Genomic DNA, 16,227 nt, shown 5'->3' on the forward strand with positions numbered 1-16,227 from the left:
ATAATATTTTATAAATTTTGATTGTTTTTCTTCTGACAGGTTGAGAATTTAGATCCCTTGGTTCGGCGTGCTATTGCTGCTGCCTCAGCCATTCCTGATCTCAGAGGTAAGTGTGAATGCTTGTGGTTGATATTGACATTTATAAGTGGTAGATTTGTTGGTCAACAAGTTTTACCCTGATGTTATGAGATATTCAACTTGAATTTGTAGCTCTAAAAAATTCACAACTAAAATCAACAATTTTAATTACATGTGAAAACTGATTTTTTTTGAGACCATCCAAATTTTTTTTTTTGTTTTTAATTTATCGGAGACAACGCCTGTTCTCATTGCCCACATTCATGTTCGTCCATCTTCTAGTCCTTGTTAATTGTTAAAGCTTTGTCGTAAAGGAAATTGATTTCCATGCATGTGTGTTTGTATTTTGGTCCAAGGTTTTGAACTTAGTCGCTTTTGGGTATCTCTTGGCCTGTGAATACTCAAATCCGTCACTTCTATCTCAAGTTTGATTCACTGAAAATATATTTTGTTATGAACCTGTTTGCATTAAAGACTTATTTACATTGAAAATTTTAAAATCTCTCTCTTTAGTGTTACTTTATTGAGTGCCATGTATTCTTTTAGATCATATCTGTCAGCATATTGGTAGTGTAAAAATTTACACGAAAAAACACAAGATGCCACAATAGCCTGAAGCTACAATTGCATGAACACTTACCTCAGTAGATTTATTTTTGATTAATGTATGTAACTAAAAAAAGTGCGCAAACCATGGATTTCACTTATATAGATGGGGTGTAATGGTGTATACAAAAATGGAAGCTAAACAGAGTAGGCAATTCGCCTAAAAACTATTAGTTGCTATTTCCCTTTTAAATTTGGAACAGGATTGGGGGTTTTTTTTTGGGGGGGGGGGTTGCCCAATTCTAGTGGGCATCATATTATTAGTATGAAAAAAAAAAAGATTAAAAAACACTAGATGCCCGATAACCTGAAGCTACACCAGTGTGAACATCTCATTGATTGATTTATTTTTGATTATTAAATGTGGATTGCAGTTATGTACATGGCCTGCATACAAAAAGGAAGCTGAAAAGAAACAAAGGCAATTCACCTGAGTTTTTTAGTTTCATTTTAAATTTTGGAAGGGGTACCCGGGGGTGGGGGGGGGGTGTTGTTAGGAGATTGAGTGTAGGGAGAGGCAGGTTTCTCCTCTCTTATGCTGATAATGTTCATGACTATCTTGGCTGCTGCATTAGTAAAATTATTTTGGTAACTTGTGTTCTAGTTTATGGTTAACTAGCTAACCATTGTAGTAATTTTATTAAGAAGGCTTGTGAATGGTGTGCTTACATGCATGTGCATATGTAACATTAATGAACTGCTATAGGTTGCATTTGGGAACACAAATTTGTGTTTGACATGGGTATTTCAAACACGTGAATTTCAAATTCTTGAATTTGAAATTTATGCATTTACAAATTCATTGTTTGGTAATATTTGAAAGTTATGAATTTGAAATGCATATATTTATAAATTCATTGTTTGGATATCCTAATAAATTATGTATTTGAATTTGAATTCAAATCTAGAATAATGAAAAACATTGCCTCAATTTTTAAGATAAGAATCGAGATATTGAATTAAATTGTGGAGAGGGAGAGAGAGAGAGAGAGAGAGAATTATGTTATTAAGTGGTTGGAAATATGAAACTATTGCATAAATACCATCAAGAATGAATTTAGCCATTTACTAAAATCAATGCTTTAATACAGGCTATTAATTTATTGCCAAGAAAATCTTGATAAAAATGAAATATATAAAAATCTATACAAATAAATAAAATTTTTCTGATAGAGAGCTTCAATAGTTAGGGCAGCTTCTTCACAAAAACTTTGCAACCAGTAAACCCAGAAGTTGTTTCAGAGACATCTATTAATAGAATAGCTCTCTTTGCCAATGAATACCTGCAACCATAAACACAAGCTATTAATAATTTATAAATTGGCAATAATAGATTAAAATGCATTCCAAATGTCATTCTAGTATCATATCATCTCAAGCAAAATATGGTTAGAATCAATAAAAAATGAACAAAAACAAACAACAAAAAACCCACTGTACAATACAAGAAATATTTGCAAGCAACAACTTAGAGATAAAACTGAGAATCCCAAAAAAAATATCTACAAAGCTCAGAACAGTTATAAAAAACTAACCTATTATTGAATAATGAAAAAATTGTGCATTTTCACGTACTGGCATACTGCAGGTTACCGAAGTCTCCAAAACGAAGGGCTGTAATCTGTGAGAATCTGGACATTTAAAAAAAAAATAAAATGAACATTCAGCTAGCAAGGCAGCAAAAACAAATTAGTCAAATGGAACACAAATATACCTTTATTTAGCATCAGAGAGTAAGATTCCGATATGCAGGCAAAGGAAAAAACTTTGTCAAATAGATGAAGATAAGTACAAAATATAATTAGCTCAAAACCAAGTACAAACCAGTGGGAACACAAACATCTTGCTCAAAGGAATCCATGAAATAAATGCATTTAGGGTGGCTAGTGTTGCCCATATAAAGCTCAGTTCTTTGAGATGCTGATAGCACATTTATGCATAACTCATGGACGAGTTGAAACTCACTATCACAAAGCCAAACATAATTTATAGTAAAATATACTGGAGAGACAAAGAAAATTACATAAAGGGGTACATTTCAACTAGAAAAGAAAACATGAGAGTGTGGCACAAACTTATTAAAATGAAGCACAAAAATGCCAAATTAGATGATACATAAATATTTTGCAGAACCTCCAACAAAACTAAAAATAAAAAATAGGGAGTTAAAACTAAAAACTAAAAGGAAATGTTAAGCCTCTAAGTTAATATTATATAATGTGTAATTAATTATGTAGTTTCATGCAAGTTTATACTTTATAATTAATATATAACATTTTTAATGAATTAGCTGCTGTTTTGTAATTTGTTTGGAAATGCAGTATACAAACTATACATTTTTCTGAAATATATTAATATATAACATTTTTTTACTGAATTTAGCTGCTGTTTTATTGTACTCTTTTCTTTTGATATTGAAGATGCTTTTGGGCCTTTGGCCTAGCATTTTCTTTTCATTTCTAATTTGAAGCTCGATCTCTTGCATGCGTAATTACTTATGTTGAACTATGTTTGTTTCACTTGGAGCTTGGTACTTGGTTGTCATAATATTTTGGCATTTTAAATTCTAATATAACTACTAATGTGTTTTTATATCAATTACCCACCAAATAGGCAATGTACATAGTTTTAATAATTGTGTGCCTCACTTTCATGAGGCACGCGCCTTAAAATCTCGCCTCGCGCCTCCTTGACTCCAATTAGACTCTGCGCCTTAGTGTGCCTTGCGCCTTTGACCACTATGCAAATTAGAAAGCTAGAACTCAGGCTTGACATGAGTGATTACAGTGAGATAGTGTACAAGTTTCTCACGAATAAAGTGGCAATTAACTTCAATGTGCTTTGTCTGCTCATGGAAGACCGGGTTGGAGGCAATATGAATAGCAAGCTAGCAGCTTGATTATCACACATCAACTCCAGAGGCTGAGAATGTGGAAAACCTAGTTCTTCCAACATGTTCTTCAACCAAACAAGTTCATATGTAGTGTGTACTATAGCCCTATATTCTGAATCAACACTTGACCTGCCGCCACAATTTATTTCTTACTCTTCCTAGACACCAAATTACCACCAACAAAGATACAATACCTAGTTGTGGATCTTTGGTCAGAATGTGACCTGAACCAATCTACATTTGTATATCCTTGAATATGAGTATGAGCCTAATCTTGCTATTAGAGACCTCTCCTTGGTGCACATTTGAGATATCTCTAAATGTGAATTACTGTATCCTAGTGACTTGTTCTTAGGGAATTGAGAAACTAACTAACAACACTTTTTGTGAAGGATATATCTGGTTGAATGACTGTGAGATAATTCAATTTTTCGACAAGTCTTCGATATCATCCTAGGTTAGGGAACAAATCATCCATATCTGGTACTAACTTACTATTGGGATCCATGGGTATATCAGCAGATTTGGATCCCAACAACCTAGTTTTATCTAAAAGATCAAGAACATACTTCCTCTGTGATGAGAGGGTTCTCATATGAGATCATGATACGTCTATACCCAAAAATACTTCAATGTACCCAGGCCCTTGGTATGAAACTTACTTTGTAGGAAAAGCTTTAGGTCATGGATGCCTTGATCATCATCATTAGTGATCACAATGTCATCCACATACAGAATAAGAAAAATCTTACTAGATGGAATATGAAGATAAAATATAAAGTGATTTGTTGCACACCATTGGGGGCCAAACTCAAGTACTACAACACTAAATCGTCCAAACCATGCTTTGGGAGATTGTTTTAATCCATATAATGATTTCTTAAGCCGGCACATTGAGCCTAACTCCCTTAGAGTAGCAAACCTAGGTGGTTGCTACATATAGACTTTCTCCTGAAGATCACCATGTAGGAAAGCATTCTTCACATCTAACTAATGTAGAGACGATGACAAGCAGTGCTAAAGAGATGAACAAACGTATTGAGGCAAGTTTATACAAGGAGAATATGTTTGAATAATCCAAACTGTACACCTGAGTATATCCCTTAGCAACAGGCAGGCCTTCAAACGAGCTAGAGAACCATTTTGATTGATTTTCACCTTGAACAACCAACAATAATCAACCACAAACTTATCAAGAGGAAGAGGTACCAAATCCCAACTATCATTATCAAGTAACTCACGCATCTCTTCAATCATTTAGTCCTCCATTCAGAATGGATAGGACTTTAGAAATAGAGTTTGGAAGAGTAACAAAAGACAAAGTACTAGCAAAAAAGTAATATGAGGGTGGCTAGAAATCATAACAAACAAAATTAGAGATTGGATGTTGGTTACAAGTGCGTTTACCTTTCCAAACGACTATAGGAGGATCAACGTCATGGGAAATAATATCGTTTGATAAGGAAACTAGAGGCACAATAGTTGAAGCTGGAGGAGGTTCTCCTTCCTTGAGTTGCCGTGTATATACCTACAAATTGGGATGATCCAAGCAACGTGAAGGATTCAAAATGGATGAAAATTTTGGAGAATTGGGCACAGATAATAGGTTAGGATCTAGAAGGGAAGGTATAGGAATGGACTCAGTAAGGTCAAGAGAACTCAAGGTATCAAAGTAGTATGGTGTAGACTCAGAAAAAGTGACATCAATAGAGACAAAGAATCGATGTAAAGCAGGCTATAACATCGATATCCCTTTTGAGTATAGGAGTATCCCAGAAAAATAAATTTGATAGCATGTGGATCCACATTATTTGTTCCTGGAGTTAACTAATGGACAAAGGACACACAAGCAAATATACAAGGAGAAAGGGAGAACAAAGAAGCCTTAAGAAAGATAATTGAATATGGGATTTTACCACCATGGACGGAGGATGGCATTTTATTGATAAGGGAGCAAGTTGTGAGCACAACATCACTCCAAAAAAATTTGGGGACATTCATTTGATACAATAAGGTGCAAGTGACTTCAAGAATATGTCTGCCTTTTTGCTTTGCAACTCCATTTTATTGTGGAGTGTGCGCACAAAAGGAGTGATGGATCATACTAGAATTCGTCACATAGGTAGTGAATTGGTTATTGAAGTACTCCTTAGCATTATCACACGATATCTTGATTGACATATCAAACTGAGTCTTTATTTGAGAACAAAAAGCACAAAAAATATTAAACAACTTAGAACGATCTTTCATTAAATACAACCAAGTCATTCTAGAGTAGTCATCAACAAATGTAACAAAGTACCGAAACCCCAACTTTGACGTGACATGGCTAGGACCCTAGACATTGGAATGGACTAGCATGAAAGGACTAACCGCCTGTTTGTCGACCCGGGAAGCAAAGGGAACAAGATGATGTTTTTCCAATTGACAAGACTCATACTCATGGTTATACACAAAACTCAATAAAGGAACTAGTTGTTTCAACTTGTCCAAGGATATATGACCTAGGCGACAATGGATTTGAAGTGGTGTAGTAGCAACTGTGGAGGAAATAGGGGGAGAAAGCGACTCAAAGTAGTAAAACTAAGAGCTTCACATCCTATGCCAATTGTCTTCCTTGTCTTCAAATCCTGAATAACCACAGAATCAGGAAAGAAGGTGGTAGAACAATTTAGTGACTTTGTAAGCTTACTAATTGACATGAGATTGAAAGGAGATTTAGGAATGTATAAAACAGAAGAAAGAGAGATAGAAGGAGTAGAATTTATTGTTCCTATCCCCTGAGCCACAACAATGGATCCATTAGCAAGGGTACTTAAGGTAGATTTTTAGAATGCTAGAGGGGAGAAAATAAGTTGTTTGCACTTGTTTTATGGTCAGGCAGCAGAATCAAAAACCCCAGACTAGTGGGAAAGACACCAGATGACATGTAGATTGTAGGATTACCTTTTTGAGCAAATGATGCGATGTTATAAGATGTTTGCTGACACGATTGATATTGCAGAAGCCTTGAATACTTGTCCTCTGATATTGTCATAGTACGCGGTTCACTCAAACAACTGACTACCGAGGGAACCATACTTTCGCGATTTGGGAACTCCATCCAACACTCACAAGCTTAGACCAATGCTAACAAGATTAATTGCTGGAACAATCGGAACAACCACAAACAAGTGGGTCCACCATGAACGAGTCACAAATAAATCAGTACTAGGTTGTCACAACACCAAGAAACTTTGACACAGCCCCAAGAAACCAACACACAACACATGTTCAGTGCCAGCATGCTGCCTGATTTGCAGCATTATTTATAGCTACACTATAAATATAAAATAAACATCATTGAATACAAATTATTAACCATCTTTTCCCACACTCCCCCTCAAGCTGGTGAATAGGTATTTTCCATTCCTAGCTTGGATACAATACTCTGGAACACTGAACTACTTAACCCCTTGGTAAGAACATCAGTGAATTGGCCATGTGTAGACACATAAGGTGTACAAATCAATTCGCTCTCCAACTTTTCTTTGATGAAGTGTCTATCAATTTCAATGTGCTTTGTTCGATCATGCTGTACTGGATTATAAGCTATGCTTATTGCGGACTTATTATCACAATAGAGTCTCATCGGACCATCCCACTTAATCTTCATGTCTTCTAAGATAATCTTCAACCAAAGTAGTTCACATACACCTTGAGCAATGCCATTGCTTGAAATTCTGCCTCTGCACTAGACCGAGCCACCACATTTTGTTTCTCACTCCTCCACGTCACAAAATTTCGACCAAGAAAGGTGCAATATCCAGAGGTTGACCTCCTGTCCACAATTGACCCAGCATAATCGGCATCTGTGTATGCCTTAAGAACTAAGCTTCCGTTCCTTTTAAACAAAATACCTTTTCCTAGTGTCCCTTTGAGGTATTGTAACACTCGGTGAGCTGCCTGCAGATGGACTTCCTTCAGGCTATGTATAAATTGACTAATCACACTCACTGCATAAGCTATATTGGGTCGTGTGTGAGATAGATAAATGAGTCTTCCTACCAAGCGTTGGTACATTTCTCTATCTTCGCCTTTCCAAGTCTAAGATTAGGATCTATTGGAGTACTTGTCGGTTTGCACGCCCTCTTGCCGGTTTCTTTGAGGAGATCCGTAACATACTTCTGCTGAGATATAAAAATGCCCTGTCTAGAGTGAGCCACCTTGATCCCAAGAAAATATTTTAGCCTTTCTAACACTTGATCTCAAACTCCTTAGCTAAAAACTGACTCAAAATCTGTCGCTCCTTATCATCATCCCTTGTCACTATTATATCATTGACATATACCAAGAGGGCTGTGAATCCCCCTGAAAGTGAGTGTTTAATGAACCTTGTATGATCCCCTTGGCTCAGTTTATATCCCATGGTCATCATAACTCTTGCAAACCTTCCAAACTATGCCAGTGGTGATTGTTTAAGACCGTACAAGGCTTTCTTCGACTTGCACACAGCATGAGCAGCCAAATTATTCCCATAACCTGGCAGAACTTCCATATAAATTTCTTTTGCTAGCTCTCCATGTAAAAATGCATTCTTGACATCAAACTGCTGCAAGTCCCAACCATAATTCGATGCTAGAGACAACAAGATTCTTACAGTGTTCATTTTCGCAACTGGAGCAAAAGTCTTTAGGTAGTCATTCCATAAGTTTGAGTATAGCCCTTGGCCACTAACCTTGCCTTGTATCTCTCTATTGGTTCATCTGCTCTATACTTCATAGTGTAAACCCATTTACACCCTACGAGTTTCTTTCCTGCCAGCAGTGTCACCAACTCCCAGGTTTTGTTTTTTCCCAATGCCTCCATCTCCACATTCATAGCTTGTTTCCATTTCTCATTGGATAAAGCCTCGGATAAGGTGGTAGGGATGACAATGGTGTTTAAGCTAGCAAGGAAGTGAAAAATTTTTGAAGGACAAGAAATGTGAGAGAGGATATAAAGGTTGTTTTGCGCACTCTCTAATTCCTTTTCTAACAGCAATGGGAAGATCTTGGTCATTATCTAGAGGTTTAGTTTTAGCTTGCAATGAAGGGTTAGATATTGTTACCTCATTCTCAAGATTCGAGTTGGAGTCTCGGACTTGCACAGATTCAGGGACAACCACCTTCCTTCGTGAAAACACTTTGTCAAATCTCACATTCTCAAGAGCAGAATCAGCTTGGGGAATTTCGGGCACGGGTTTGGACATATGATTTGGCACAGGCTCAGACATGGACTCAGACACAAGATTTGGCACATGATTTGGTACAAGATTTGGCATAGGCTTAGTCATAGACTCAGACACATGATTTGGCACAGGGGAACAAAAAACTGGTTTAGATACGGGAAGTGGCAGCAGATCAAATAAAATATCTCTATCCTACCTATCCTTATCTTCCATTGTTGAACTCTCCCCTTGAAGATAAGGAGTGGTGAAATAGGATTCTTGTTCATTGAAAGTAACATCTGCTGAGACATAGAACTTCTTAGATGGAGGATGATAAGTTGATAACATTTATACCCCTTTTGAGTCGAAGAATAACCCACAAAGACACATTTTAATGCCCTTTGGATCTAGCTTTCCCCTACTTTGACTATGAATATGAACAAATGACACGCACCCAAGTATCCTAGGGACAAGATTATTTGTAGTGCGTAGGTTAGGATAGAATGTTGAGAGCATTTCCATTGGAATTTTGAATCCCAAGACTCTAGAAGGCAAACAATTTATCAGATGAGTGGCTCTAAGAACTGCTTCTCCCCAAAAGCATTTAGGCACATTTCTCTGGAACATGAAAGCTCGGGTTGACTCAAGAAGGTGACCATTTTTCCTTTCTGCTATGTCGTTTTGTTGTGGGGTATTGACACAAGATGACTCGTGTACTATTCCTTCCTTCTGAAAGTATGGAGTTAGGACTTGATTAAAATAATCCCTAACATTATCTGATCTAAACCTTTTGATATTGACCCCAAATTGATTTTTAACCATAGAACAAAAATTTGGGTGAACAACTTTGATACCACGTCAAATTTCGGCGATGAATGCTCTGTTACCATGTCAGTTTTTTGGTCTGAATGTCTTACCCTTCCTTAGGGTTTGTTATCATAATATAGAAGAAGTTTACATAGTTGGTGCCATATTTTCAGGCATATTTTCAGCACTTATAAAATAAACATCATAGAATAAAAATTATTAAACAAAACCAGATGTTGGGTTGGGAAAAAATAAAGTATGTGGCCTCTTTGTATTGTGTCAGGTATGGATTTTTTTAAAGAGGCGAGCTTTTAGGAGTTGCAAAGAGATTTGAGGAACACGTTGACTGGATGATTTTTTTCTTGGGCATTTTTTTATGTTTTTTGTTTAGTCTTGGAGTATCTTAGTTTGTCTTGGGGGATTTCTCATTCTCCCTCTTGTAAATTCTCTTTTTATTAATGATATCTTCTTTTGTTATCCAAAAAAAAAAAATAAAAAAAATTCATAGGCTAAGAAGTAGTTTCAAACCCGTGTATTTTGAATTCTAAAATACATTATGCACTTGATACAAATTAAAAATACACATTTTGAAAGTTAGACCCAAATGATGTATTTGTATTTGGACTCTTCAAATTCAAATACACACAAGTTCAAATTTGCTTTCCCAAACAGACCAATACTCAAGTTGGTGTTTTTTTCAGGTGCCAGGTTGTCTTTTACAACTTTATGCCAGCTGCTTTTAAAAAATTAGGTAACCTTTGGGCAAGTTTGATACGGTTGTTCTTCAAGTTTGGATGCCTTGTGTTTTCCAACTGCATATAAGTGTCATTTTAGGTCTGTAAGTTAGTTTCTCATGGTCCAGATGGTGCATTATTATTGGAGCTTCTCCCTCTAACTTAATATTTGACCTATTTATGACCGTATCCATTTAGACATTGTTCAACCCATTTACCCATTTAATTTTAAAGCATGTGAAGCCAATTGTTGAACGTTGGGTGAAACAACTTCTAGCTTTAAATAGTATCATTGCCACACCTTCCCTCCATCTTTGAGGGTTATTCATTTTATAGCTCGATTGAAAAAGATCTAAATTATAGTAATAATTACGTAATTATGAATTATGTAATTACGTAGTCAAATTTCAAATGATAGCTGTAGTCAATATTATAATTATGTACATTTGTAATTGCAAACTTATCTAAACCGATCCAAATCATTTATGTATATACATTTATGTGATTACATACATATTTGAACACGAGCTATCCATAATTACAAAATTTTGTTCATATCTCTGAATTATTATGTAGTTTAATTTGAAATGACAAGTGTAGCCAAGACTATAATTACAAACCTACACGTTTTTTTTTTGATAACAAAAAAGAAGAGATTTCATTGATAAGAGAGAATTTACAAAAACTAGTAAAATTTTGGATTAATCCAAAAAAATAAACTAATAAAACAAAAAATGGAAAAACAATATTTGGAGAAGAAGATTCCTTCATTCAAAAAACCTAACTCCCTAAAGCAGCTGAAATCAACACACCATAGGTCATAAAGATGCCAGGTAATGGACCTTATCCAAACACTAGCTTCCAATTCAATTTTCTCCCTGAAAAAATCCGTGCATTATGCCCCAACCATAATCCCTACAACACTGCAAGAGACTTCATTTGCAAAGTACTACCCTCTCCTTCCTTCTACCAAACCCCCTCAAAAGAAATAGATAACAATTCCTCCAATTGATGTCGGGCAAACTTAAGATTCTCTCGTCACACCAAATAGTTTATTCCAAATTCTTCAAGCATAATTACAATGTAAAAATAGGTGAGGTGCCATTTTAGAATTCAAGTAACATAGCTTGCAAACATTTGGAGATAAGGCCTTCATAAGTCTCTTGATCTGTAATAGGTTATTAGTTTCGATTTTATTGAGCACAATTAGTCATAAAAATGCCTTGACTTTTGGGGGAGCTTTGACCTTCAAAATAAATGAATATAGGGTAAAACAAGAAGTGGAACGGGTCAAAAACTCAAAAAAAGACTTACAAGAATACACCCATGAAAGATCCAAAACCCAAGACCAAGTGTTGCTGAAGAAAGATGACAATTATTCAATAATGACAACAAGTATGAAAGTTCCAACAATGGTCTATCATTAAAAGATCTTCTGAAATGAAAGTCCCACACATTGACCGAGTCAACCACAAAGAAGGAACATACTATCTTGCCTTGAGCTCAAACAAAAAAAAAAAAAATGAGGAAAAAATGTAGTTATAATATGATTCCCCAACCATGGATCTTTCCAATTTCAAGTTTGAGAACCCATCCCCACCACAAATTTAATGTGAGCCATAAGCAAGGGATAATAAATAGAAGATAGGCTCTTCGATGAACATTGCAAACTAATATTGGTACCCCACCCATTCTCACCTAAACCATAATTTTAATCACGTTGTGCCAAGGGGAATGATCTTCTAGGGGAAAATGCCATTACCACTTAGCTAAAGGGGCAAATATTTTTAGGGACCAAATTTCTAAGACCCAGTCCTCCCTCTAATTTACGCAATTATGGGCATATTTAAAAAAAACCTATTTCGTTATGACGTACATGCATGCGCGCATATTATTTGGTTAAAATAACCAAACCGAACCAATTGTGTACACTCATAATTGCGTAATTACATATATATTTGAACGAGGTGTCCATAATTACAAAATTATGTATAGATTTCCAAAGTATAGTATTGATTATGAAGGGCTTGTCTGGTATTGTTGTTGTTCTGTATTTTCAATTTCTGTTCTTTTACAATGAAGAAAAAAATTATAAAAACACATTGATTAAGGGTTTGTTTGGTATAGTTGCTGTATCTTGTTTTTTATTTTAGTTTCTCCACAGTGATAAAAATGCGTTTGTTTCTGTTGTCAGTTTTCTTTTTCTGTAGCTAGTTTTCAATTGTTTGTCAAAAAATTGAAAACCAGATTTTATGGTTTTCAATTGTTTTGGTTGCCAGAAATTTTAATATCCCGAAATAGTTTTTTTTGCATTAAATTATTCATTTTATACATTTTTTAAATTAAAATCAAAATTAAATGATCATATAAATTTAAATATAATGCAAAGCATTGACATAAATTTTAAAAAATAATAATAAAGGCAATTACAAAATACTTTTACTATTTTTCAGTTGTCATGTCTAATGCAATTTTTATTGTATTAAATTTTGAAAGTAGAACAATTCAGTAAAATAATTATAATAAGTTTTATTTTTATTATAGTAATTTTTTTAATTTCTATTATTTGTAATTCTATGATTTTAATTATGCTTTTATAATATTTTGATTTAAAGAGGAAAATGAGCATTTTTTTTAATTAAAATTTTAATTTTATTAGTTTTACAAATGTTAACCAAATAGGTTGTTGGTTTCTAGTTTTTAGTTTCTATTTCCAGTTTCTCGTTTTCGTTTCTCTAATTTTTGATAGTGATACCAAATGGCCTTATTCAGCTTTTTGTTTCTGTTGTCGGTTTTCAACTGTTTGCCAAAAAAATTGAATACTATATTTTTTGGTTTTAAGTTGTGTTGGAAACTTGTTCCCAAAAAAATTTATATCTAGAAATAGTTTTTTTGAATTCAATTATTCATTTTATACACTTTTAAGTTAAAATCAAAACTAAATAATCATATGAATTTAAATAGAATAAAAATAAATATATACATAAATTTAAAATAATAATACTAAAGCCAATTACAAAATACTTTCACAAATTTTCAATTGTCATGTCGAATAAAATTTATATTTTAAAGTAAATTTTGAAAGTAGAACAGCTAAGTAAAATTATTATAATAATTTTTTTTATTATAGTTAATTTTTTAATGTATATTATTTGTAACTTTATTATTTTAATGATATTTTTATAAAATTATTTGATTTAAAGATGAAAATGAGCATTTTTTAATTAAGTTTTTAATTTGTATTAGTTTTATAAATTTTAATCGAACAGGTTGTATGTTTCTAGTTTTTAGTTCTTGTTTCTAGTTTTTGGTTTTCGTTTCTGCAATTTTTGACAATGATACCAAACTGCCCCGTAATTGACCATATAGTTTAATTTCAAATAATATTTGTAGCCAATACTATAATTACATATCTATATATTTTCAGGTATGTATTAACTGAACTAATTACGTAATACCATACATACATCCATGCGTATTAATTTTTTTGTAGAACCAAACCAACCAATTGCATACACTCATAATTGCGTAATATGTACATATTCAATCCGAAAATTATGTGCATGTGTGCATGCATATTAATTAGTTTGTAACTAAACCAAACCAATTGTGTAAAATGTACATTCATAATTGCAATAATTATGTATATATTTGAATCGATGTGTCCGTAATTATAAAATTATGTATACATATTTTCGAAATATAGTGGCAGGTAAAATTAGTTTAAGAAACTAGGCTTAGATTAGTAACTTGGAATATAGGGACACTTATGGGTAAAAGCATGGAAATTGTGGACATAATGATTAGAAGAAGAATAAATATAATTTGCCTTCAAGAAACTAGTGCGTGTGGGAGAAAGCTAGAAAAATTGATAAGTCAGGATTTAAACTTTGGTACATTGGAAATGAAAAACATAAGAATGGATTAGGAATTATTGTAGAAAAAAACTTAAAAGATAGCGTTATTGATATAAACAGAGTAGGGGATAGAATTATAAAAATCAAGATGATATTAGGCCAAGAGATAATTAATATCTTTAGTGCTTATGCTCCTCTAGTGGGCTTAGCAGAAAATCTTAAGAGACAATTTTGGGAAGATATGGATAGTATTATACAAGGCATACCAGGGACTGAGAAAATATTTATTGGAGGAGATCTAAATAGACACGTTGGAAGGGATAATAAAAGTTATGAGGGGATACATGGAGGATATGGACATGCAGACAAATATGAGCTTGGGGAGATGATCTTAGACTTTGCTATGTCATATGATTTTAGTATAATGAATACTTGCTTTAAAAAAAGAGAAGAACACTTAATAACCTTTAAAAGTGGACAAAATAGAAGTCAAATAGATTTTTTTTTTACTAGGAGAATAGATCGTTTATCATGCAAGGATTGTAAAGTTATTCCAGATGAAGCCTAACCACACAACATAGAGTCTTAGTGCTAGATATATGTATTAGAAAATGGAAGAAAAAGGATAAAGTAAACCAGTGTAAGAGAACTAGGTGGTGGAACCTAAAGGGAGAAAATATAATAAAATATAAAGATAAAATGATCAAAGATGGGGATTGGACTATAGAGGATGGGATAGATACAAATACTCTTTTGAAGTAGATTTGCTAGCTCTATTAAAAATATAGCAAAAGAGATTTTAGGTGAATCAAGGGGAAGATTCTCGAATAGCAAAGAAATTTGGTGGTGGGAAAAGATGTCCAAAAGGTCGTAAAGACAAAAAGTATTTGCTATAAAACTTGGCGAAAATGTAGAAACATGGATAACTTTGAAATATATAAGAAGGCGAGAAAAGATGCAAAAAAGGCTGTTAGTGAAGCTAAATACAGATCATTTAATAGTTTGTATGATAGATTAGATAGAAAAGAAGGGGAAAGAGATATATTTAAACTTGCTAAAGTTAGAGAAAGGAAGAGTAAGGACTTAGAAAATGTCAAATGTATAAAAAGTGAGGATGATATTGTCTTGGTTAAGGTCGAAGACATTAAAGAAAGATGGGGAAGTTACTTTAGTAAGTTGTTTAATGAAAACCAAATAGAAGGCTTAAACTTAGATTTGGCAAATGAGGAAAAGGCTAAAAATTTGAGATTTATTTGCAAAATTAGAGTTAATGGAGCTAAGTTTGCACTAAAAAAGATAAAAAATGGTAAAGCTATAGGACTAGATAACATACCAATTGAAGTTTGGAAATGCTTAGGTGATAACGGAATTATATGGTTAACTAATTTATTTAATACAATTAAAAAAACTAAGAAAATGTCTGATGAATGGAGGAAAAATATTTTAATACCTATTTACAAAAATAAAGGAGATATTCAAAATTGTTATAACTATTGTGGAGTTATGTGTCATACAATGAAACTATGGGAAAGTTTAGTTGAATAAAGATTAATATTAAAAAGAAAGGTCTCAGAAAATCAATTTGGTTTTATGCCTGGGAGATCTACCACAAAAGTTATATATCTTTTAAGAAAATTAATGGAAAAATTTAGGGAAAAGAAGGACTTGCATATGGTATTTATTGACCTAGAGAAAGTATATGTTAGAATACCTAGGAAAGTTCTATGGTGGGTTTTAGAAAAAAAAGGTGTATGCAGTAGGTATACAGAGGTCATTAAGGATATGTATGATTGAGTAATGACTAGTGTAAGGACTATAGATGGAGAAACTATAGAATTTCCAATCACCATAGGTGTACATCAAAGATTTGCTTTGAGGCATTATCTTTTTGCTTTAGTGATGGACCAAGTGACTAAGAGTATTCAAAATGAGGTTCCATGGTGTATGTTGTTTGCAGATGATATTGTATTAATTGATGAAATTAGGGGCAGAGTAGACGCTCAGTTAAAATTATGGGGAGAAGATTTGGAATCTAGATGCTTTAGGATAAGTAAAAATAAGACA

At 33.6% G+C, this 16,227-nt stretch overlaps 1 protein-coding gene across 9 annotated transcripts in view; it reads left to right on the forward strand.

Moving 5' to 3' along the window:
- Nucleotides 1-16,227, forward strand: part of LOC131151656 (uncharacterized) — a 147,988-nt gene that overhangs the window by 6,917 nt on the left and 124,844 nt on the right. For all 9 annotated transcript variants that reach the window (XM_058102949.1, XM_058102957.1, XM_058102950.1 and 6 more), the window contains exon 6: nt 40-106. In XM_058102949.1, the coding sequence (XP_057958932.1) occupies nt 40-106 (67 nt within the window). The remainder of the gene's footprint in view (nt 1-39; nt 107-16,227) is intronic.

Source organism: Malania oleifera, chromosome 3 (genome assembly GCF_029873635.1).
Source record: "Malania oleifera isolate guangnan ecotype guangnan chromosome 3, ASM2987363v1, whole genome shotgun sequence".
NCBI classification, from domain to species: Eukaryota; Viridiplantae; Streptophyta; class Magnoliopsida; order Santalales; family Ximeniaceae; genus Malania; species Malania oleifera.